The following is a 22,680-nucleotide window of genomic DNA, read 5'->3' as shown; positions in this document are numbered from 1 at the left end:
TGCCTGATACACTGTCGGCTTAGAAAAGCCAGTGAAGTGCGTTCCCAGACTTGTTCAGCGCAGTTAGACTCCTTAGTGCAGTTATAGGATTTAACTAATAGAAACTGATAAAAATAGTAGAAAAACATCCGTAGGAAAACTAATTTGAAAACTTGGGAGTGTCTCAGTAAAAACAAACCACTAAGAAAACTATTCACTTGGGTCTTAGATAAGACAGTTGTAAAAAATTGGAGAATAATTATTCCAGCAGGACGGTACTGTTCACACTTTGAAACTAAGCTGTACGTTAAAGAGACAAAGTGGAAGTCTTAGGTGATGCGTTACGGTTTATGTGAGAAGACAAGACGGCTTCGACCGACCGGCTCGCTCTAAGATGAGATCCCACGGGAAGGAGCCTGCACAAGTCGAAGTGGGTACGGACCGTGCCCGGGCTTTAGAGTGACCTGCTTCCGTTTCCAGTTGCTTCCGGCCATGCAGGGCAAGCCAGCGCTTCCCTGCACTCTGCGGAGGAGCAGCATCCGTGGCGGCGAAGGGAGCGGGAGGCCTGCCGGCCGCTGGGATGACCTGTGTCCCGTGGCGAGGAGAGGAAGGGCGTGCGGAGGCCTGGGGGAGCGTCTCCGCGGCAAGCGGGGAGTCCGTCCCGGGGAGCGGCGTCTCCGGAGAGGCTGCACCTTGCCGGGGAGGCCCCCAGCTTCTCCCTCCCGTCCTGCCGGTCTCTGCGCTGGTCTCTGCTCCTCCGGCCTCCTCCCGCTCAGCTCCTCGGGTGCTTCGTGCTCCGAGGGAGCCCCGGGAGCGTGTTTGAGCGGTGAAGGAGGGAGAAGGGGAGCTCCGGGCGGAGAGTGGGGTCCAGACCGCGGATAGAGGACCAGTGCGCCTTCCGCGAGTACGTCCTTGTTTCTGTGAACCATTGTTTTGGTAGGAGTGATGTATTCGAGAGAGAGGGAGAGCCCGAGTGTGAGTGAGAGCCGGACGGGGAGAGAGCCTGAGCCTGAGGGAGGGGCGGAGGCCGAGGGAGAGGGAGAAGCAGACTCCGGACATGGGCTCCAGCCCAGGACCCTGCCGTGATGACCTGAGCCAAAGGCAGACAATTCCTCGACTGAGCCACCCAGGTGCTCACTCTAGACCTTCCTTGACGTGGAAACCACTAAGGAAAAACTTGGTCATTTTCATGAAGGTTTTTCAGGTCGTCTTACGTATAGGCTGTCGTTGGGTCCCTAGCGTTGACTTACGAGGTCTGATTTTCAGGAGCTGTGTAGGAGTGCAGTTGTTACGGAGTAGTTCCCTCTCACCACAGTGCTAAGCAATACACATCTGTTAGGAGGCCGCGCTTTACTGTAGGTTTGAAATCAGGCATATTATATCACCACTTAGAAAGCTATTAAATGGCTTTTAATTTCTTTAAAGACTTGCTAGAGTGAGCCACCGCAGGACAGCAGGGGCAGGGGCAGGGAGAGGGAGAGAGCATCTTGAGACAGACTTCCCGTTGAGATCAGAGTCTGACGCGGCTCCGTTCCACGACCCAGAGATCCTGACCTGCATGGAGGGCAGGCGCGTGCCCCAGTGAGCCCCCGGGCACGGTAGTCGCCTCTGTCACTTCCATCTGTCGGACCGAACGGCTCTGGACTTCGAGCCCTGCTCACTCTTGGGAATGTTTTCACGACTGGCCGAGTTCCATGGTCCTTCGTTTGGAGAAGCACTGTTCTTCCTTAGTTTTGATTAATTGGCCGTTGATAGCGCAGATCAAAAGTACCTTTTCTGAAACTAAAGCTTTTTTTTTTTTTTTTTAGTTTAACATCTTTGCAAACTGCATGCCTGTTACAGGGTGAAGAAGTGGAAATAGTCTGTCAGTGTCAGGTGTACAGGTTTTTGTCGTGTTGGCTTTTCTTAAATTCAACTTTTTTAAGTAAACTATATATAGTTCCGGACTTCACACTGGTTTTCCACCTCTGGTTCTGATCTTTGGCCCCCTCCTGGGTCAGCGGCGTGCGGCTGTCCGGCAGCCCGGCTCAGGGCACTCTAAAGTCGTAGTTTGGGGACCGTAGATGGAAAGGATGATAAAATGTGATCGGCGTTCCTCGGGGGAATGAGGGCTGGACGAGAAGACCGAGGTGCATGGAGACTTTCCTTTGAAAAGCGTTGAAGCAAGGTCCTGTCCAGAGCCTTGTTTTTTTTTGAAGAGGGCTTCGGGGTCTCTTGAAAGACTTTTTGTGGTGTTGATTCTGACCTTTCCTTGGTGCGGCTGTACACTGATACTACATTAAGCCGTCAGCATTTTTTGTGTTCAGATGTAAAAGAGCGAAAGTGAAGATTCTTAGGGAGAGTGTGGATTATCTCGAGAAGATGATGCCATGTTCAAAATGAAGTTAACAAAACTGCGTCATCAAACAAGGGAGAGCCACATACAATGCAGTTCCCTGGGGTAAAAATAAATTCTGAAAGAGACTGAATGGGGCAGTTCTGCTCTTTCCCTAAGGTGATAATACAGATGAAATGCCAGCAGTAGGCCTTCTTTTTCTGCCCTGGACACTAGACACACTTGGCTTGCAATCGGTGGTTGTGTGTGGCAGAGGTGGAGGTGCCCCTTGACCCGAAAGTGCCTGGGTGGCTGTGATCCTGGGACTGAGGGGGCCTGAGTAAGGCCCGAGCGGTTCAGCGGGCTGTCCGTCTGGCCGGCCACTGGGGCAGCTCTGGCTGGCCCGGGCTTATGGTTCACAATAGGGGAAGTGGTTCCTAATGGGGAAATGATGATGGACGAATGGAGGTCAGAGTACATTCCAAACAGGCTGGATTCGGGGCAGTTGCCTTTTCAAGTATGGGGTTGAACTTTGTGGAAAATAGATCTTCCTGTATTTTACTCCTTTCATTTTAGATGGCACGGAGTAGACAGGCTGCATCGTGTCCGTAAGGGCGCCGGTTTGGGCTGGCCTTGCGCTTGCTGGTCGTGTTCAGACAGGCGTGCGGACCACTTGAGCTCGTGCCCTATGTAGCTAGGCCTAATGGGGTCAGTGCTCCTTCCATCTGCTGCTTTTGGGTGAAAAGATGTGTATCTGTTTCGGGAGATGGTCTTCTCCTAGAGAAGAAGTGACTCATGGTCAGAGGAAAAGATAGAGTTGGAGGGCCGAAAGGCGCTGTATCTAAGGATATGATCACCTACCCCAGCTGTGTGCCCTCTTACAAAATAACCATTACAGTCACACGCAGGGTAAGAGATAGGACTTTTTAGTCTTCCTATTTGTTTCACTTGTTTCAAATAATATTTTATTTAGGCTTCCTTATGACCAAGTATTGGACTGGTAGTTTGAAATTTGTCAAAAATGCTTGTAACCAGAGGGTTAATGAGATGACCTAAACTCTCCCTTTGTTTTGTGCTATATTTTCATAAGAATTCCAGCTAAGACAATCTTTTGAAATAATTGACCTCTCCAGAGTGAGATAACGTGTCATGCATCATTTTTTTTTTTTTCCTTTTGAGGTAGTGTGGAGAGAGGCAGAGAGAGAAGAAGAGAAAGAATCTTTTTGAAAAAGATTGTATTTATTCATTTGGCAGGCAGAGATCACAAGTAGGCAGAGAGAGAGGAGGAAGCAGGCTCCCCGCTGAGCAGAGAGCCCGATGCGGGGCTCGGTCCCAGGACCCTGTCCCAGGACGCTGAGATCATGACCTGATCGGAAGCCGAGTGCTGACACTTCACCCACTGACCCACCCAGGCGCCCCGCCACCAACCAGCTTATTCATAAAGCTGGAAGGGACCTTTCTGAGTGTGTGTGTGCAGTTTGTAGAGAAGTTCTAAAAACCTGTTAGTGGGATAATTTTTAAATGTAACTTCGGGGGTTTACTTCTCATGTGGGTACTTTTCCAGTCCTGTTGGCTAGAGAAATAAGTGTGTCTTGTGTCTGATTCTCTGCCCTCTCTAGGAGCAGAATCTGACCGAACTGTAAAAAATAAGTTCCCTTTTCCCACTGCCGGCTCTTTCAGTAGAAGCACAGGTGTACATGTGTGAAAGGAAATTAGAAAAATTAATCTGGAAGCTTACTGGCAGCATCTGTTCAGGACTGTTTCCCTACGGTTCCCTACAGTTTAAATGTGTAATTGAACAACCACTCCCTAAGGTTGGATTCCTTCCTTTCATTTGCTTGTCTTTGCTGCCAGCCACAGTTAGGGGAAGGAGCTCTGTGGGGAGAAGGGGCTGTCGTGGAGAGAGTGCGTCTGAGAAATCGCTCTCCTGGAGACAGCTGTCTGTTGCTCTGTGAGTGTTCCCACTCTTCAAGCCTACAGAGTCCGTTGAATATATGATCTTTGTAAGGTGCTGTGGAAGGTACACAGACTAACCTCTAAGACAGGATCATGCGATGCAGACAGCCGCTGAGCCGCGAGAGAAACCGGGTAGTGCGGCCTGCAGCGTTAGGGGATGCGCGAGGGACCCGGACTCCTGTGGCAGTATTTCATTTTCTTAACGCCTCCATTTAGAGGTGTGCAAATGGAGTTCCTAGAAGAAAGTTGCTCTTCTTAACAAATGTCCTTCCAGATCTGCAGACGCTGTGATTGTACTGGAATGATTTGATTTAGCTTCTTTGACCATTTCTGTTTTTCCCAAGGAGTTTTAGTTCTAGAGGTCTGGAGGTAAACTGTCTTTCTACAAAGTATGTCTAGACTTTGAAAGTAACAGATTTCGGCTTTTCTAATTGATTCTCAAAGGGCATCATATAGTACTCTATTAAGGGCAGTCTCTAAAGTTTTCCACCACCTGTTTTCCATATTTGGATAAAACTATGTTTACTTACCTAGTTGAATATTCATTTACGGTTTTTGGAAAACAGTCCTAGCAGTTCCCGGGTGTTCTCAGAAGGCGAGTCTGTGCAGCAGCATCTTGTCCTGTCCCGCTGCTCTTCTCAGGCTCTGTCCCGGAACCCCTTGCTCCCAGCTGCAGACTGCTGGAGGTGGAAGGTGCCTTAGCTGACTTGACCTCTCCCTCATTTTGTGGTTGCAGGCACGGAAGCAGAGCGTGGAGACAGCACTGGAGCTAAGCCACCTGTGTACGGGTGTTACTGACAGAAGGACTCTCTCGGGGGTGAACTGTAGCATCCATTGGTGGGATACATACTCCTCCCGTACCCTGTATGTAAGGACATGAAACACCTGGGTTCCTTAAAGAGGGTCGGGATAGTAGGGGAGAAGCCCAGATCTGTTCAGTGCCCCCGAAGAACCGGGAAGGCTTTGCGTGCCTGGAGGAGGGAGAGAGGAATGGGAAGGAAGCTCTCCAAGAGGGAGGAGCGGCCCAGGCCAGAAGAGAGTGTGTGACGTGTTGAATGCTGGGTGAGGGGAGAGCCTGGAGGGCGACCTGGGGACGCAGAGACTCTTGGCTTCAGAAGAATGTTTTTAGATCGAGAAAAGAGGTCTTATAGCTGGTCCCCATAGAGTAGAATCTCATCTCATATGAAATGTTTTACATTTCAAGGTCAACTGATAAAAAATTATCTGTATACTTGAAAACTTCCCAGGAAGGTGCAACAAATCATCTCAACGCGGCGTGTTTTTCTTTTGGCATTGAATCAGGTCGTCGTATAAAGAGATGAAATATTTGGCTTCTATTTAGGCACCATGTTGGTTTTTGTTTGTTTGTTTGTTTGTTTGTTTTTTTAAAGATTTTATTTATTTATTTGACAGAGAGAGATTACAGGTAGGTAGAGAGGCTGGCAGAGAGAGAGAGAGAGAGAGAGAGAGAAGCAGGCTCCCCGCCGAGCAGAGAGCCCGATGTGGGTCTCGATCCCAGGACCCTGAGATCATGACCTGAGCCGAAGGCAGTGGCTTAACCCACTGAACCACCCAGGTGCCCCTACCATGTTGGTTTTTTAAAAAGTGCTTGTTTTTAAATGCTTTCTTCAATCATCTGTGCACCGGTGCGCTATGGCCGGTCCCCCGAGAAGGGAGGAAGGAATGGAGACGGGCTGCCGAAGCTGCGGGGCTGGGTCGTGTCCCGGATGCCCACTGGCCTGGGTCAGCAGAGTGAGTGGCCTGCCCTGCTGAACTCCTGTGTGGGCATACAGAGTGGCAGAGCGGAAACTAGATGTGTGTTTGCGGATGAGTTCGCTGTGTGACCGTGACTGAGTCACCCCTGAACTCACTTTCCCAGTCCGCTAAGTGGGCAGGAGACCTTACGAAGAGAATGGAAGTCGATTCGGTGACCTGTAAAGCACTTCAAGGAATCATTGCATAACAGAGATCCAAATGCTAATTCTTTCCTTTTTGGATTTCTAATACGCAGACAAATCATCTGTGTTTACACACCACCTGTCTTGTAAGCAGGGGGAAAAATCATGTTTAAGAGAATGATATCTTTATTTTGATCGTTTTAGAAATTATCAAGTTCTTCAGCTATGGTTGTTTGAAGCATGCCAAGCACATGGATGAAAATAAGGATCTTGACCTCTAATGGTTTGAGTTATTTCCACTTTCTGGCTATTATGTTGCGATGAGTATTCATGTGCGATTTCTGGTGATGATATGCGCTTTCTGTCCTCGTGGGTGTGTATCTGGGTGTGGGATTGCTCAGTCATTCGATGAGCTTGTGTTCAGCATCTGCAGCCGTTTCCCAGAGGGGCCGTGCGGCCTCCCGTTCCCACCGGCAGCGTGCTGCGATTCCAGTTCTTTCCGTCCTTGCCAACACTTGTTGTTTGTCTTTTGATTATATCCATTCCAGTGAGTTTGAAGTGGCATTTCGTGTTTTGGTTTGCATTTTGCTAATGACTAATGATGTTGAGCATCTTTTCATGTGCTTATTGGCCATTTGTATGTCTTTGGGAAAATGTCAGTTCAGACTCTGTCTTTTACTTACTTGTCTCTTAGAATTGAGTTCTAGGAACACGCTCTTCCCTCTCTAGCTCCGTATATATACACATATCCTTTACGAAGTATGTAATTTGCAAATACTCTTTTCCATTCTCTGGGTTATCTTTTCACTTTGCTGGTGCTGTGCTTTGAAGTCCAAAAGTTTTTAATTTTGATGAATACCAGTGGATTTTTTTCTTCTGCTACCTGTGCTTTTGGTGTCCTCTCTAAGAAGACATTGCCTGACCCAGGCCATGAAGATTTACTCCTATGTTTTATTCTGAGTGTTGCAGTTCTAGTGCTTACATTTAGGTGGTTTTTTTTTTTTTTTAAAGTTTATTTTACTTTTTAGTAATCTCTGTACCCAACGTGGCGCTTGAACCCACAACCCTGCCATCAAGAGTTACATGCTCTACCCACTGAACCTCCTGAACCTCCCAGGTGCCCGTATTTAGGTGTTTGATCCATTTTGAATTAATTTTTATGTACAGAGTTGGACAGAGTCCGCCTTTGTTCTGCTGCACGTGGATCCCAGTTGTCCCAGCACCGTTTGTTGAGAAGAGCTTGCTTCCCCCATTCAAAGGTCTTGGCACCCATTTGAACATTAACTGACCGTAAACGTGAGGGTCTGTTTCTGGACTCTCAGCGCTGTCTGTTGATCTCTGTGTCTCTCCTTACGCCGGTACCACACGGTCTTAATTGCTGTAGTTTTGTAGTAGGTTCTGGAATTAGGAAGTGTGAGTCTTTTGGCTTTGTCCTTTGCAAGACTGTTTGGCTATTCTGGGTCCCTTGAATTTCCATAGGAATTTTAGGATCAGCTCATTAATTTCTGCAGAAAAGGCAGGGGGGATTTTGATAGGGATTGGGTTGACTCTTTAGATGTGGGGACTGTTGCCATCAGAATACTACGTCTCCCCATCTGTGAACATACGGTGTCTCCTCTCCATGAACACCAGGCATCTGCGCATCAGGACTAGTTTTGTCTTCTGTTGGTGGTTCTCAAACATTGTGGTCTTGGGACCTCTTTGCACTTTGAAACATTGCAGATCTTTAAGAATTTAGTCTGTAGGGCGTATCTTTGTATTAAAAATTAAGACTCAAATATAAAAAGATTTTTCTTTGACAATAATAACAAAGCCATTGCATGTAATATAAATAACAGTGGTTATGATAAAAGGTTATGTTTTTTGTTTTCAAAAAACAAAAAATAATTTGATGAGAAAGACATTGTTTTATATTTTTATAAATCTCTTCAATGTCTAATAGACTCTCAAGTCGCTTCTCTCTTTCTGCATTTGATATGTTATTTTGGTTGAAGAATGAGGAGGAAATCTGACCTTACACAAATACACAGTTTGAAAAGTGAGGAATCTTTATTTAATAGTCTTTTCATATAACCTTGGCCATTCTCTGTAACTGCCCCAGAACCCCACGGCAGTTTACGAGGAGAGAATGTGTGGCTTTTTGGCATTGTTGTGCCAATTCGTATGACCTGGGGGCCCTGGGAAGGTCTCTGGGTCCCCTGACAGGCCCACACCACCCTTTGTGACCCTCTGTCTTAGAGAACAGGACTGAGTTATGCATTTTCACAAGAAAAATGCTGTGACACCCATTTGGCAGTTTTATTAATCTGTATTGATAACCCACTGGGAAGGGAGTTGGATGCTTTTCCTGCTGGATCAGTGCTTACTCCTTTCTAGAGGAAAAGTGCGATGGGGCTCCGGGTTGTGTGCTTGCTTGGCACACATGCAGCCAGCAAGCCCGATGAGTTTTATGAAGTGTGTGTGGTTATGAAACAATAAGGTATTCAAAAAATTGAGACTACAGAAATGAAACAAAATAAAAAACTACCCCTTTTTTTTTTAAACACCTAGTTCATATTATTTTTGCATTTTCCTTTTTTTTTTTTTTAAGATTTTGCTTATTATTAGATTGAGAGAATGAGTGGGGGGAGCGACAGAGGTTAGAAGCGGACCGCCCGCTGTGCAGGGAGCCTGATGTGGGACTCTGTCCCAGGACGCTGGGATATGACCTGAGCCCAGTATATACACAGGATGGGGCTCAGTTGGACAAACGCTTAACCAGCTGAGCCCCATCCTAGTGAATATACTTGTAAATATTCACGGTTAGTTATGTGAATTTTAGAACATAGCTGTAATTATCCTGTCCGCAGTCTGATACCCTGCTTTTTTAACTTAATGTAACCTCTGAATATTTTAAATAGTTTCTGCTTTTCTATAATTATTTTTACTTTTTTTGTTTCTTGCTAAAGCTGCTATGAACATGGTTTGTGAAATAGTTATTTTTATATTATTTCATTAGCACAGATTTTTAAAAAAGATTTTATTTATTTATTTGACAGAGATTACAAGTAGACAGAGAGGCAGGCAGAGAGGGGCGGGGGGAAGCAGGCTCCCCACCTAGCAGACAGCCCAATGGAGGGCTTGATCCCTGGACCCTGGAATCCTGACCTGAGCCAAAGTCAGAGGCTTAACTCACTGAGCCACCCAGGCGCCCCGGCACAGATTTTAAATAACAGCAAGTATGTGAAGTTTTAGATGGATGTTGATACTATATTCTAGTCAAATCTTTCTTTTTACTTTTTATTGTGGGATTTTTATTTTTAAAGATATTTATTTGTCAAAGAGAGAGATCACAAGTCGGCAGAGAGGCAGGCAGAGAGAGAGGGTGAAGCAGGCTCCCCGCTGAGCAGAGAGCCCGACGCGGGACTCGATCCCAGGACCCTGGGATCATGACCTGAGCCAAAGGCAGAGGCTTTAACCCACTGAGACCCCCAGGTGTCCCTATTGTGGGAATTTCTAAGCACAGAAGGAGAGAGGGAGGGAGCAGAGCAGCCTGTGTGTGCCCGTCTGTCTTCAACTGCCAGCCACGTGCTGCAGTCCTGTATTTTTGTTTCTTAAATTTACCAAAAAAATTATTAGTGTATTTTAAAGCAAATTCTGGGTATGTAATGTCATCTGTAGTCTTGCAGTTTATATGTTTCCCAGATAAGACCTTTAAACAGATGTAGCACCTGGTTTGTGCCCAGTGGAATCGATAATCATTCGATAATACCCTTTGTTTCCTAGGCAACAGTCAGTTTTTCCTGTCAAAAATGTCATTCTAAAGTTAATTTATTTCAATCCAGATACAGTTTTCACGTTACGTAAGGTTATTCTGGTTAAAGCTTTTGTATTTTGTGGCAATAAAAACATCCCTTCCATTTTTCCATGTCCTCAGTGTGCTGCGGAAACGAGGCCATCTGTCTTCTAGAATGGCCCGCATTTTGGATTTAGCTAATGGCTTTGTGTTGATGTGATTAGACATGTATTTTCCAGAATTTCCTTTGAATTGGGAGTCCGATCGAGAGGTCTGATTAACGACAGGTTCTTTTCTTGGGAAGAATGACTGATAAATGGTGCTCGCTGTTCCCGTCAGGAAGGATGCACACCCGGTCGTTGCACTTTCCCGACAGGATGGGGAGTTGCGCTGGTGTCCCCTCTCATGCAGCCGTCGGGAAGTCCTCCATCAGCTCTGCCCCGGGCTTGAGCACACATCCGTGGTTATTGCTTTTTTCTTTCATTAGCTCTTGGAAACAGTTTGATTTTCCAATTTGGTCTCTCAGTGTTTATTAGTTGTGGCTCCTGTACGGAGAGCTGTTCGCCCTGACCAGCTGCGTGGCTGCGCTGCAGGCGTCACGCGGGAACGGCCGGCCGATGACTGCTGGCCTGGAGAAAGCTTCAGAGAGGTGACTTGGTATCCTGAGATCCTCCAGAGGTGACCGGCGTGGTGTGTGGATTTGGACACGTTTGTTACCCGCTCGTTCTTTCCAGGCTCTGTCCTTCTGTGGCCGTGAGAGCCCTGCCCTGCCCGTTGCTGCTGTGCCGAGACCGCAGGCACGCTCCCGGGCTTCCTTGCTGTCATAGTGAGTGCGGCCCAGGTTGGCGTGACAGAAGCAGCTCCGGCGCTCTTGGAGAGTGTGGACAAGCTGAGGAAAGCCTGAGGAGTTGTCACAGGTGGAAGAGACAACTGAATGCTGTGGGAGGTCCCAGGCGGGACCCCCGAGACCTTAATGAAGGTTTCATTATGAAGCAGACATCTCTGGTGCACGGGAGAAGGATTCTTTAGGAACCGATCCGAGACAACCAGCCTCTCCCAAGTGTTTAATAAGACTGATTAAACTTTTAGGTGTAGCTTTGACAGGTGAAATTAAACATGTCCAGCTAGCATAGAGACCACAGGACAGGAAGGAGGCCCTTTGATTTCATTTCTGCCTTTTTACTTCCAGAGATGAAATCAAACCAGGGAAGTAAGTCCTTTTGTTCGGCTCAGGAAGGCTTTGTGAAGGCTTCCTCTGAACACTATCAGGTTTTCAAATTCCTAGGTCTTATGCTGGCAAATGCTTTGTTTTGGTGATAACCCCTCCTCCCCCATTTCTCTTTAAAGCCTGGAGACCTACTCTTTGGCCATTCCTGGAAGCAGTAGTTTAAATGGTTTAAGTCTCAGGGCGGTTTGGGGCTCTTGAGTGAGTGATGAAAAGGTGGTTTTGTTATTTATTGAACTCTTGTCAGTGTTGCATCATCGTACTCTGTCTTTATTTTAGATTCAGACATTTGATAAAGTCTGATTTTAATGCTTTGTACCTTTTGTGCTGCTTAAACAAGGTGGAGATCAGTAAGGTCTTCCAGGTGCAGGACTTAGAAGAACAGTGCGTGTTAGATCAGTAATGAAGAGATCTTGTGGTGTGACGTCAGGAGTATTTGTTTGGGGACAGGAGGCCCGGGACAGACCAGGTCGGCTGTGTCTGTCGTGCTAGGACACTGCCCTGCTACCTTTTCAGCCTTTTGTCGTGGAACATTTTCAAGCATGTACTAGCAGACTGGATGGAATCGTGAGCCCCCATGTCCCTCTTCCACGGGGAGCAAATACGAACTCCCACCTCTCTGTCCACGTGTTATTGGGAGGAAGATTCCAGACATCACATTATTGACCTGTAAATATTTCAGTATGCAACGCTGTAAGGCCTGTTTTTGTTTTTTTTTTTTTTTCTAAATTAAAGGTAACCATAGCATCATTCTCACGTCTTAGAAAATTTAGTAATTGTTTGATACCATCAAATATCGCATCGGTACTACTTCCCTGATTGTCATTTGTTTGAATTGAATAAAGCCACACAAACCAAGTAAAGCCATGGCTTGGCCAGTACGTGCATCTTGTGTCGGTTGGTGTTGAGGAAGCCAGGCTACTTGTCGGCGTATTCCGCACCCCTGGGATCTGCAGGGGCACCGTTGGAGGCGAGTTGGTCAGTAAGGAGCAGTAGGTAATTCATGAGCCCGTCCTGGGTGCGTGCGTACTGGTCGTGTGTTTGTTTTGCAAGACCACTTCCTGGCCTTGCTCTGGTTCTGTCAGGAGGCACAGAGTGTCTGACTGAAAAAATAGAGGTAGTAGTTGTAATAAAGGATTTTTACAGTTGAATTTCCCCCTTTTGGCTGTCTTACCTTGTTTTTAACGAAACATTTTTTTTCGTTGAGAATCTTACAAATCGAGGAGTTCATGGTGGTAAAGTGTTTACAACACCTTCTGGGTGCCAACACGTAGTTAGCATCCCGTGACTTCATTCTCTGGATGTGGTGTTTGGGGAGAGTCGTGTCCGTCCGTCCGTCTGTCCCTTCCTTTCTTTCTCTTTTTCTTTCTTTCGGTTTTATTGATTGGAGAGAGAGAGGGAGAGAAAGCGTACCAGTAGGGGAGGAGTGGAGGGAGAGGGAGAAGTAGTTGTCCAGCAGAGCAGGGAGCCCAGGATCGTGACAGGAGCCGAAGGCAGATGCTTCATCGAGTCACCCAGGCGCCCGTTGATGTTCGTTTCTGTGATAGTTTCACATGTTGCAAACTCTTACAGTTCAGCATCTGATACCCTGATTTTGGAGGACGTCGACCTCCATGAAACTGGTCTTTTTCAGGCGTTTCTTCGCTTCCTGCAGTTCATACTGCCAAACCTGTCAGCACAGGAGTGATTTTGTGCTTTCGTGCCTGATGGTAGCGTTGACTGTTGGAAGAGATTACCTCCGGTCTTCAGCTGGTTTCATCCACAAGAGTTTTGGGAATTTCTCATAAGCAGGTTATGGAGAGTAGGGAGCACCATCGTAAAACTAAGAACCTGCCTGGTTACCTTGCGAGACAGAAGTAGCGAGCTTTTACATCTCTGTATCTGGCCTGTGGCTGCTGTGTTTCAGGAGAGCCTGAGAGGAACCTGGATTAAAGCCAGTCCTACTGGTGCCCTGTGGCAGCGCGGCGCTGCAGAAAGAGGGAAACACCGAGAGGTCAGCCCCGGGTGTCTGAGAGCCCTGGTTCTTAAGCTGATCGTACGAAATAATGAGTATTGTTGTCTTCAAGAGTTATTATTTAGGCTGTTTGGGAAAATCAGGTGAGATCTCTTGTTGGAAGTTCAGTCTCTAACTGTTGAGGCGAATCCGTGCTTTGGAAAGTCTGCTTTGCAGCAGTGGGGCTCCATCCCAGGACCCTGGGATCATGCCCGGGGCTGAAGGCAGATGCTTAACCACTGAGCCACCCAGATGCCCCAGTCCTGCTGTCTTGAGGTGGTTTTCGGTTTGTGTGGGTCAGGATTTTGAAGGGATTCCTTTTTAACTAATTATTGTTTATTTCTCTTTAAAACTCTCGTTCTGGAACAAAATAAATTAATGGGGCCAGTCAAAATGATACATGTGAATTTGAGATTCATCAAAGCACAAATTGGAGTCCTATTCATTTTATTATTTTCTGTTTTTAAGAAAATGGTTTTCTGAGTATGAGTGGGTTTGTATATGTTAACACGTGATTTCTAGTCTTAGTATATTCTTGGGTTGAATTATGGGCAGATTCCTTTTTTTTTTTTTTTTAAGATTTTATTTGTTTAAGACAGAGACAAAGAGAGAGAGCGAGCGAGAAAGAGAGAGAGAGAATGTGCGCACGAGCAGTGGGAGAGGGAGAAGCAGGCGCCCCTGCTGAGCAGGAAGCCTCATACGCTCAGTCCCAGGACCCTGAGATCACGACCTGAGTTGAAGGCAGATGTGTTATCTCTGGAGCCACCCAGGCGCCCTGTGGGTAGATTTTTTTAACTACCCAGACTGCAAAGGCGCCTGGGTGGCTCAGTCCGTTGGGTGGTTGGCTCTTGATTTCTCCTGGGCTCTTGATCTCAGGGTCATGAGTTCAAGCCCTGAGTTGGGCTCCGTGCTGGGCGTGAGCCCAAATTTAAAGCAAAGAGGTAAATAAGCCGCTTGGACTCCAGAGGGATAAACACATGCCCTGGAAAACCTGAGAATTTTAAGACTTCCTAGTAACTTAATTTCGAGCATCCATTGTATTCTGTACTTCAGGTTACTGATGTGTTGTCTTCTGTTGTTTCACAGCATTCTACGGTCGCCATTCAGCTTCTCCCAGTGCAGCCACAAAGCAAACAGCTCATGACTTCTGATCAGGACACTAAGGTCGTGGCTGAACCGCAGGGCCAGCGAGTCCAGGAAGGGAAAGACAGCGCTCATCTGGTGAGTGTGGGTCGAGGCCAGAATTGGCCTGGTGCCTCGCTCTCCTTTTCTCGTCACAGAGCCTGTGAATCAGAGGAGTGACTCTGGCCTGCCTTACAACCGAAGTATAGGTGTTACATTCTGAATAAGTTCATGGGGAGCTTAGTAGTAGAGGAAGCAGTAGTGGGTGAGGGAGAAAACATGTATCTCTAGACACTTAAAAGCTTTTGGAGTTGAAATCACCAAGAAAAATGCAGTGATTTATAAATACTGTAATAACATTACACCTGTTGTACTGGTAGGTATTTAAAGAATTAACTAGGACTGTAAAATAAATTTTGACACTTTTAAGATTTTACCATATCAAGCAAAGCAGATTTTTAATTAATTTTCCCCATTGAAACTATAAGGAGTTTTGCTTACAGTGGTCAGTTAGAATTTGAATATATTTTAAGTTTCTAGGCTCCTTCATCTCTCTGAATATTATTGGTTAATCATGTAAAAATGTGTTTCTCTTAGGGGGTTTTGTTTTCGCTAAGCTACTGTGGTCTGAAAATACTGCTTTCCATTGTAATGATGGTGTGTTTGATGTTTTCAATTTTACAGATGAATGGTCCCATATCTCAGACCACTCCTCAGACAAGCTCCATCCCAGCTCTGAGTCAGGTAATTCACAGCTGAGGCTCACAAACAACTGTGTATGTAACAAAATTAGAACATGTTGATGTTTCCCAACAAAGGGGGGTCTGGTGGTGGTGGGGGTCCCATGTGGGTTGTTGTAAACGGCCAGTACTTTGTGTCCTCCTCTGACTTCTGTGTGTGCTGCATGTCTGGGTCTGCAGACGGGTGGGCCGCATGCTCGTTTAGTCTCGGGTACTCATCTCGGTGTTCTTAGTGATCCATTGGTAATCTGTGGGCTCTACATGATTAGAGCTACATTTTGAACGTCTTTGTTCTTTAAAGTACACAAGTCATAGTAAGCTTTTACTAAGAAAATCAGTTTCACATTTTGGCTGTGGTGAATGAAAGAATAAGCAAATGGAGATGCATTGGTGTTTAACTCTGTCTTTGCCTTCTGCGCATACGCGTATGTCAGGTGCATTTGGAGCCGCTCCAGATTCAGCTTGGCATCTTCTAAGTGATCTTATAAACCTGGCACAATTTAAAAAATAAAAACTTCTAAAGTAATCTTAGAAAACTTAGAGTAAATTTTGTCCAAATTGCAAGCAGTTCATATAGCAACTGAAGGAGGGATTGGATTGCTGATCCTTTTAATAAGGTAGAATTTTTTTTTTTTAAGATTTTATTTATTTATTGGACAGAGATCACAAGTAGGCAGAGAGGCAGGCAGAGAGAGAGAGGAGGAAGCAGGCTCCCTGCTGAACAGAGAACCTGACTCGGGGCTGGATCCCAGGACCCTGGGATCATGACGTGAGCCGAAGGCAGAAGCTTTAACCCACTGAGCCACCCAGGCGCCCCCATTAAGGTAGAATTTTTAAAAATGAAAGATTCCCTCCAAACTATTATTATTTCATTGTTGCTATTATATGTGTACTTTTTTTGTATATTGTATTTTACATTGATTTTTTTTAATGAATTTTATAATATTTTAAGTAGTTTAAGATCCCAATACAAGACCTTTAGTAATCTGAAAAGGAAATTATACAGAAATCATTAAAAAAAATCTTTTTAGGACCAATCTTCTTCCTCCCCATGGTTGATTTATGGTCCAACATAGTATTCAGATAATCTTTTTAAAACTTACTGCAAGGATAAAATTAATTTTGGATTTTTTTTGCCTGTTTTATTAATTTATGCATAAATATTGAGACAAGATCTATCTAGAAAAGAATTGAAGCACTTGAGCCAGAATGTAGAATTTCACTTCTGTATAGAAATAATTTGCAACTAGTACTGCCTGTATCTGCTTTGTCACTTTTAAGAGCTAATGCCCTGTAAGAGACCCTTGACGGCAAGTTCTTGGTCCGGCCTCGACCTTTTCCATCCCTGTTGGTCCTTGGGCACATCCGTCTCTGATGAAGAGTTTTGTAAAACGTGGATGTACTATTTGCCCGTGTTAACAGGGTGTTGCATACTTAGGTTTTCATAGGGTCATTAAATAGTAGAGCTCAAGGTGCCCTGGGAGATATCTGGGCTTATACCAAAGCTTTATTTTCAACAAACTTGAGCATCTTTACAGAAAACGAAAGGATACCACATTTTTATGGAGTTGTAATCAGCATACGTACATTTCCCCTCATCTTTTCCCACATGGCATGATTTTGTCTGTATCTCCTTGGCCTTGCCATTAAGGTATTTTCTTTATATTGTAGTGCTCTGGTTCTTTAGCCATTGGTTTGTGGGCATTTATATTGTTTTCTTTCTTTCCTGCTGTTGTAAACGTCATGGCTTTGAAGAGTTTTCTAGCTGGCATCGTCGCGGTGCGCCCGAGTATGGGCGTGGCTGTCGGTGTAGAGCTGCCCGTGTTTCGGTGGCTGAGTGGGAGAGTCTGGCAGGCTGATTGGGGAAGTGGTCTCTTGAAGGTTCAGCCTTCCTCCAGCTGGACATGGTGAGAGTAGAATTGCCGTACTGGTGCCCAAATAAATGTCTGAATAATTCAGGAGCAACTTTGCATTTATCCAGTGGTAATATCAATCCTATCTATTGTACAGCCCCCGCCCCCACCACTGAAACCTTACTGAATAGTAATTCTCCCAGCCAATCAGGGAGCATCAAAAAAAAAATGCTCTTTAGCTCATGAAGTTGAGACCCAGAGAGGCTTAAATAATTTCCCCAAGATTACTTATCTGTAGAGTGGCAGAACCATGATTTGAACCCAGGCAACCCCGCTTCAGAGTCCAAACTCAAGGTGAGATGCACCTCCTCTCTGGTGTCTGTTATTTCTTTTCTTTTCTTTTCTTTTCTTTTTTTTTTTTTTAAGATTTTATGTATTTATTTGACAGAGAGAGATCACAAGCAGGCAGAGAGGCAGGCAGAGAGAGAGAGGGAAGCAGGCTCCCTGCTGAGCAGAGAGCCCGATGCGGGGCTCGATCCCAGGACCCCGAGATCATGTCCTGAGCCGAAGGCAGCGGCTTAACCCACTGAGCCACCCAGGCGCCCCTGGTGTCTGTTATTTCATTTAAAAAAAGAAACAAGTAGAAAATAATACCTGAAAAAACCTATTTGACTGATCTCTGAGTGGATGGAATTAACTTGGGTTAAAGTTGTGAGGATTTTAGGTGGGGAATAGCATGACTTGTATTTTAGGAGGATGACTTTGGCTTCATTTGTTTTTATAGATAGTAGATTGTAGTGAGCAAAGCAGGCAACTAGGAAACTGTTAACGAACGGAGGTTAGAAGTGATGATGGTGGATCGGACTAGGAATGAACGGATTTCAGATATTCTGGAGGTGGGCTTAACCACATCAAGTGGTGAATTGGGTTGGCGTGAGGGGGGAGATAAATCGGGGGTAGTGGGACAGCTTGATGGATAGCGGTTTCTTTTATTACGAGATGGAAAAAATTGGAGCAAGGTTTGTGGAGGGGAAATCCAGCTGGTAGAAACTCAAGCAAGCAGTGGGGGGGCAGTGGGCGCAGTTGGACCCCAGTGGAGTGGTTGGAGTCTGATGGGTTTAAGTTTGAAATAAACAGAGATTTTATTACTTGATAAATTTATTATATAGAAAAGGCCATCAAAACTATGTAAATATGGATTGGGGATATATAATTGAAAAGTAACTGAGTTACTACTTGGAATAAAATCAGCTCTAATCCCCCCCCCCCCCCCCGTAATTTTTGCTTATCTTGACAGACGTTGATGGCCCGCAGTGGCATTCTTGGCTTTAACTTTTCTTTTCATTGATTCATCCTTTTCTAATAACCTGTATTGCTTTTATAATTTGATTAAAATTTATTTAAGAAGTTATGTTCTATATTATTTTTAAAACATGTTTCAAGTGGGGCACCTGGGTGGCTCAGCTGGTTAAGCATTGGCTTTCAGCTCAGCTCGTGATCCCAGGGTCCTGCGATGGAGCCCCTCATCGGGCTCTCTGCTGGGTGGGGAGCCTGCTTCGCCCTCTGCCATTCACTCTGCTTGTGCTTTCTGACTCTCTCTCTCTATCAAATAATAAAATAATTAAACAAATAATGTTTCAAATGTCTTAGTTTTCTCTCAGCAGTTTTAAGACCCAAAAGGGCAGGACCTGTGTAATGGACTTCCTTGATACATGTTTGCAAGGCATACTTACCTAAATTGAAAAATCTCATTAATATCAGCACGTTATAATTGATAGTTTAGTTGTTTATTCTACAACTTATCTTTATCTAATCACACATATATCTGGTTACCATAGGAATTACGTGTAATATCCAGAAGTTATAACTGCCTAATCTTTCATCCTACTTAACTTCAGTAACACACAGAAGCTGTTCTCTTGTAAAATCCTCCTCCTCCTCTTCGCTACTCGTGTCACGAATCACATCTTTATCGCTACGTGCCCAGTAACATGGACTTAAAATTTTTTTTATGCACTTGCCTTTTAAGTCTGTAGAAAATAAAAAATGGAGCAGTAAATCAAAATAATAATCCTGGCTTTTGTAACTGTCCGTGTATTCGCCTTTGTCAGAGAGCTTTGTGTCTTCACACAGCTTTGTGTTACTGTGTCATGTGTTTCACTTCACCTGAAGGACTCCGTTAGCCTTTCTTCCTGGGCAGACCCGGTGTTAACAGACTACTTCAACTTCTGTCTGTCTGAGAATGTTTTACTTTCTTCTTCAGTTTGGAAGGACAGTTTTGCTGGATAAGGAATTCTCAGCGGACAGCTTTTTCTTTCAGTGCTTTAACGTATCTGCTCCTGCCTCCCCACCCTGTGAGGTTCTGCTGAGAAACTGGCGGACATCCTACGGAAGAGCTCTTGCACCTTACAGGAAGCTTTTTTCTTGCTGCTTTCAAGATTGCTTTGTTTTTCAGCAGTTTGATTGTAATGTGTCTTGGTGTGGGTCTTTGTGCTTATCCTACTTGAAGTTTGTTGAGTTTGTGGACTTGTAAATTTGTGTATTCATGAAAATTGGGAAGTTTTGGGCTACTATTTCTTCAAATTCTCTTTTGCCCTTCCTCTGTTGGGACTCCCACGACCAGTGTGTTGGTCCACAGGGGACATAGATGATCTCCTGTAAGTCCTTCAGGCTCTGCTCACTTTTCTCTGGTTTTTTGTTTTGTTTCTTTTTTGTTTTTTGTTTTTTTACTCCTGTAGATAATTTCATTTGTCCCCTGTTTAAATTTGCTGATTCTTCTCTCTACCCAAGTCTGCTGTTGATAACCCTCTCGTGAATTTTTCAGTTCAGTAACTGTACTGCTGTGCAGCTCCAGAATATTTCCTTTTGGCTCTTTTTATAAATACCTGTCTCTTTGTTGGTATTCTCGTTTTCATTTTGTTCATATATCATTCTCCTGGCTCACATTAGTTCCTTGTCGGTTGTTTTTCCCTTGTTCTTGGAGCACATTTAAAAATGTTTTCAAGTCTTTATGGAGTAAGTCCCATCTCTGAGCTTTCTCCAGGATAGTGAATTTGGTTCCTTTGAGTGAGTTGTGTTTTCCTGTGTCTTTGTTTGCCTTGTGATTTTTGTTGTTGCCGAGAACTGGGCATTTGATTTTATGTGTATAATGTCTTACTGTTTTGAGGCTTTCCCAAGTTATTTATGTAAAGACTGTCCCTTGTCATCTGTGTGTTCATTGAAGTCTCTGTCCTTTTAGCTTGTGTACCAAATGTTTTGACAGAGACTTCTGTTAATGCGGGGAACTGAAGCAGATAGTCCAGACACCTTCCTCACCGAAGGAAACAGTAGAGAGATTACAACTGCTCTTTCTAGTCTTCGTACACTGGCTCTGTTCTGAAACAGCCCCTCACTGATTAGCTCAGTGTGCTTAGAGACTTGGGGATCAGCCCAAGGTGAAAGCCGAAGGTCTTCTCAGGACTGTTCTGAGCGTCTGTCTCGCCTGGGTGTGGCTTTCGGAATTTCCCATGTACATGACTGCTGTTGATTTCCCTGATTTCCCAGAGTTTCACCCTAGCTTTTGTGGGCTTCAGACAGTCCTTTATTTACTTTATTTTTTTTTTTTTAAGATTTTATTTATTTATTTCACAGAGAGAGAGAGAGAGAGAGCACAAGTAGGTAGAGAGGCAGGCAGAGAGAGGGAGAAGCAGGCTCCCTGCCGAGCAGGGAGCCTAAAGCCGGGCTCGATCCTAGGGCCCCAGGATCATGACCTGAGCCAAACTGAGCCACCCAGCCGCCTCTGATGCTGGGACATTTTAAATCCAACTCTTCTCAACAGAGCAGGTCAGTTAAAGTATTGTTGCGCCGTGCTGCTGTGCTCCTCAACTTATGTACAAACGTGGGCATGTCTTTAAGATTTTGTGTTTACATCTTTTTAAATTAAATTATTTATTTGAGAGTGAGAGAGTGTGCACGAGTGTGGGGAGAAGCAGAGGGAGAGGGACAAGCAGACGCCACGCTGAGCACGGAGCCTGACATGGCGCTTGATCTCATGACCCTGAAATTATGACCTGAGCTGAAATCGGAAGGTGGATGTTTAAGGGGCTGAGCCACCCAGATGTTCCTGTGTTTGCGTCTTTTAACCCTTTGAGAGCACCTGCAGATTCCGAGGCCAGTACAGATCCCGGTTTGAAGTAGTTGATGGGACCAGCGCTGAGACTTGCTGTCCGCATGCTTTCCTTAGAGGCACAAAGAGGGACCAGCGTGTGGAGATGGGAGACGGTAGTCCTGCCTAGTGGGGTGGTGACCTTACAAAGGATGGTGCGATTGGAAAGCTTGGCTAGGAGTCATGACAGACGGGCAAACGCAGGCCGTGCTGAGGTTGTTTGGTCGCGTTCCGTGGATGAGCTAGAGAAGGGGAGGAGGGAGGCATGACAGAGTAGGAGGCGGCTCTGGAGGTGGCCTGACGCCAGAGTGCGTGGACTTCAGTGGGGTACTAAGGTTCTGACCTGAGTATTTTACTTACTGTCCTCATGCCAACTCTTCAGAACAGCTGTTGTTGGCCCCACTTTACAAATCAGAAAGCTCATAACACAGAGTAGGTGATATTCCAAAGCTTATGCTTGTAGTAATCAAAAACCGAGCCTCACACCTGGACGGTAACCTGGACTAGGAAGGGTTTTGGGAACTTTCAAGGGACTTGGTGCTGTTGGCCTGGTGGGTGTTGATTTTCTTTTTTCTCTCATTTGCTCTTTCCTTTGTCGTAGTGAGAATATATAGACATCTGCGCAAGTGAAAATAATAAACCTGATGTGCCCATCGTGACCTTGAAGAGCCCCCCCCATTTTGCTACTGGTATTTTATCTCTTCCTTCCCTATACACACACACTTTAAAAAAAAAATGATGTGTATGTATTTACTTCTTGACTTGCTGGGGTGTTTGAGAGCAAATCCCGACTAGGCGCCATTCACCATACACACGGCCGTGTGTGTCCCTTGTGGACACCGTTCTGGCGTCGCGCCTGCAGGTACTCCTCTGTACCTGCGGTCTTGGTTCTCAAAGCCGGAGTGAGCTGCAGCTCCCGCTGCCTGTACGCTCTAACGAACACGTCTTTGTTGTCATTTCTCCTTGGGGAACAGACCCGCTAAGCCTGGGGTTGCCGTCGTCCCACGGCGCGTGATTCAGAGAATGCGGAAACAGCGGGGAGAGCCGGGAGTCTGGGATGGCTCGTTCCGGCTGCGATAACAATGGCAGGGGTTTTTATTTTTTATTTATTTTTTCTTAATATTTTATTTATTTATTTGACAGACAGAGATCATAAGTAGGCAGAGAGGCAGGCAGAGAGAGAGGGGGAAGCAGGCTCCCCGCTGAGCAGAGAGCCCGATGCGGGACTCGATCCCAGGACCCTGGGACCATGACCTGAGCCGAAGGCAGAGGCTTTAACCCACTGAGCCATCCAGGTGCCCCAGTAGGGGTTTTTTTAAATTGAATTTATGAGAATAGGAAAAATACTATGAAAATTATGTATTGTTCTTCTGAGCTTTGGGATTCCGCGTGGCGTTTGGTCTCCAGTGCGTGGCGGAGGATGGCTGCTCGGCAGGGCCTGTTGTACTTCGGGTTTGGATTTGAGTGGCAGGGACATGTGACTGCTGTGCAAGGGGTTATTTTTGGTGTCTGGGTGTCGGCCTCTCGTCAGAAGTCACGGCAAGTTAGCGCGAGATGCACTTGGGGAGGCTCCGACAACGGCAGGCATGGTTGCGTGAGCTTTTCAACTTTCGAACATGGGTTGTTGCTTCAGCAAAGAAGTCAGCAGTGACAGAGACAGCGAAAAAGCTGGCCTGTTGCC

At 45.6% G+C, this 22,680-nt stretch overlaps 1 protein-coding gene across 3 annotated transcripts in view; it reads left to right on the top strand.

Moving 5' to 3' along the window:
- The window catches only part of LARP4B (La ribonucleoprotein 4B), an 89,579-nt gene that overhangs the window by 12,304 nt on the left and 54,595 nt on the right, over window positions 1-22,680 (top strand). For 2 of the 3 annotated variants that reach the window (XM_059403975.1, XM_059403976.1), the window contains exons 2-3: window positions 14,227-14,361; window positions 14,947-15,006. In XM_059403975.1, coding sequence (XP_059259958.1) covers window positions 14,281-14,361; window positions 14,947-15,006 — 141 coding nt within the window. In that variant the 5' untranslated portion in view covers window positions 14,227-14,280. Of the gene's footprint in view, window positions 1-5,021; window positions 5,114-14,226; window positions 14,362-14,946; window positions 15,007-22,680 lie in introns of those variants that run through there. The other variant, XM_059403977.1, reaches the window with a different exon arrangement.

The sequence above is a fragment of the Mustela nigripes genome, chromosome 6, assembly GCF_022355385.1.
Source record: "Mustela nigripes isolate SB6536 chromosome 6, MUSNIG.SB6536, whole genome shotgun sequence".
In the NCBI taxonomy this organism is placed as follows: Eukaryota; Metazoa; Chordata; class Mammalia; order Carnivora; family Mustelidae; genus Mustela; species Mustela nigripes.
This window is presented reverse-complemented; position numbering and strand designations above follow the sequence as displayed.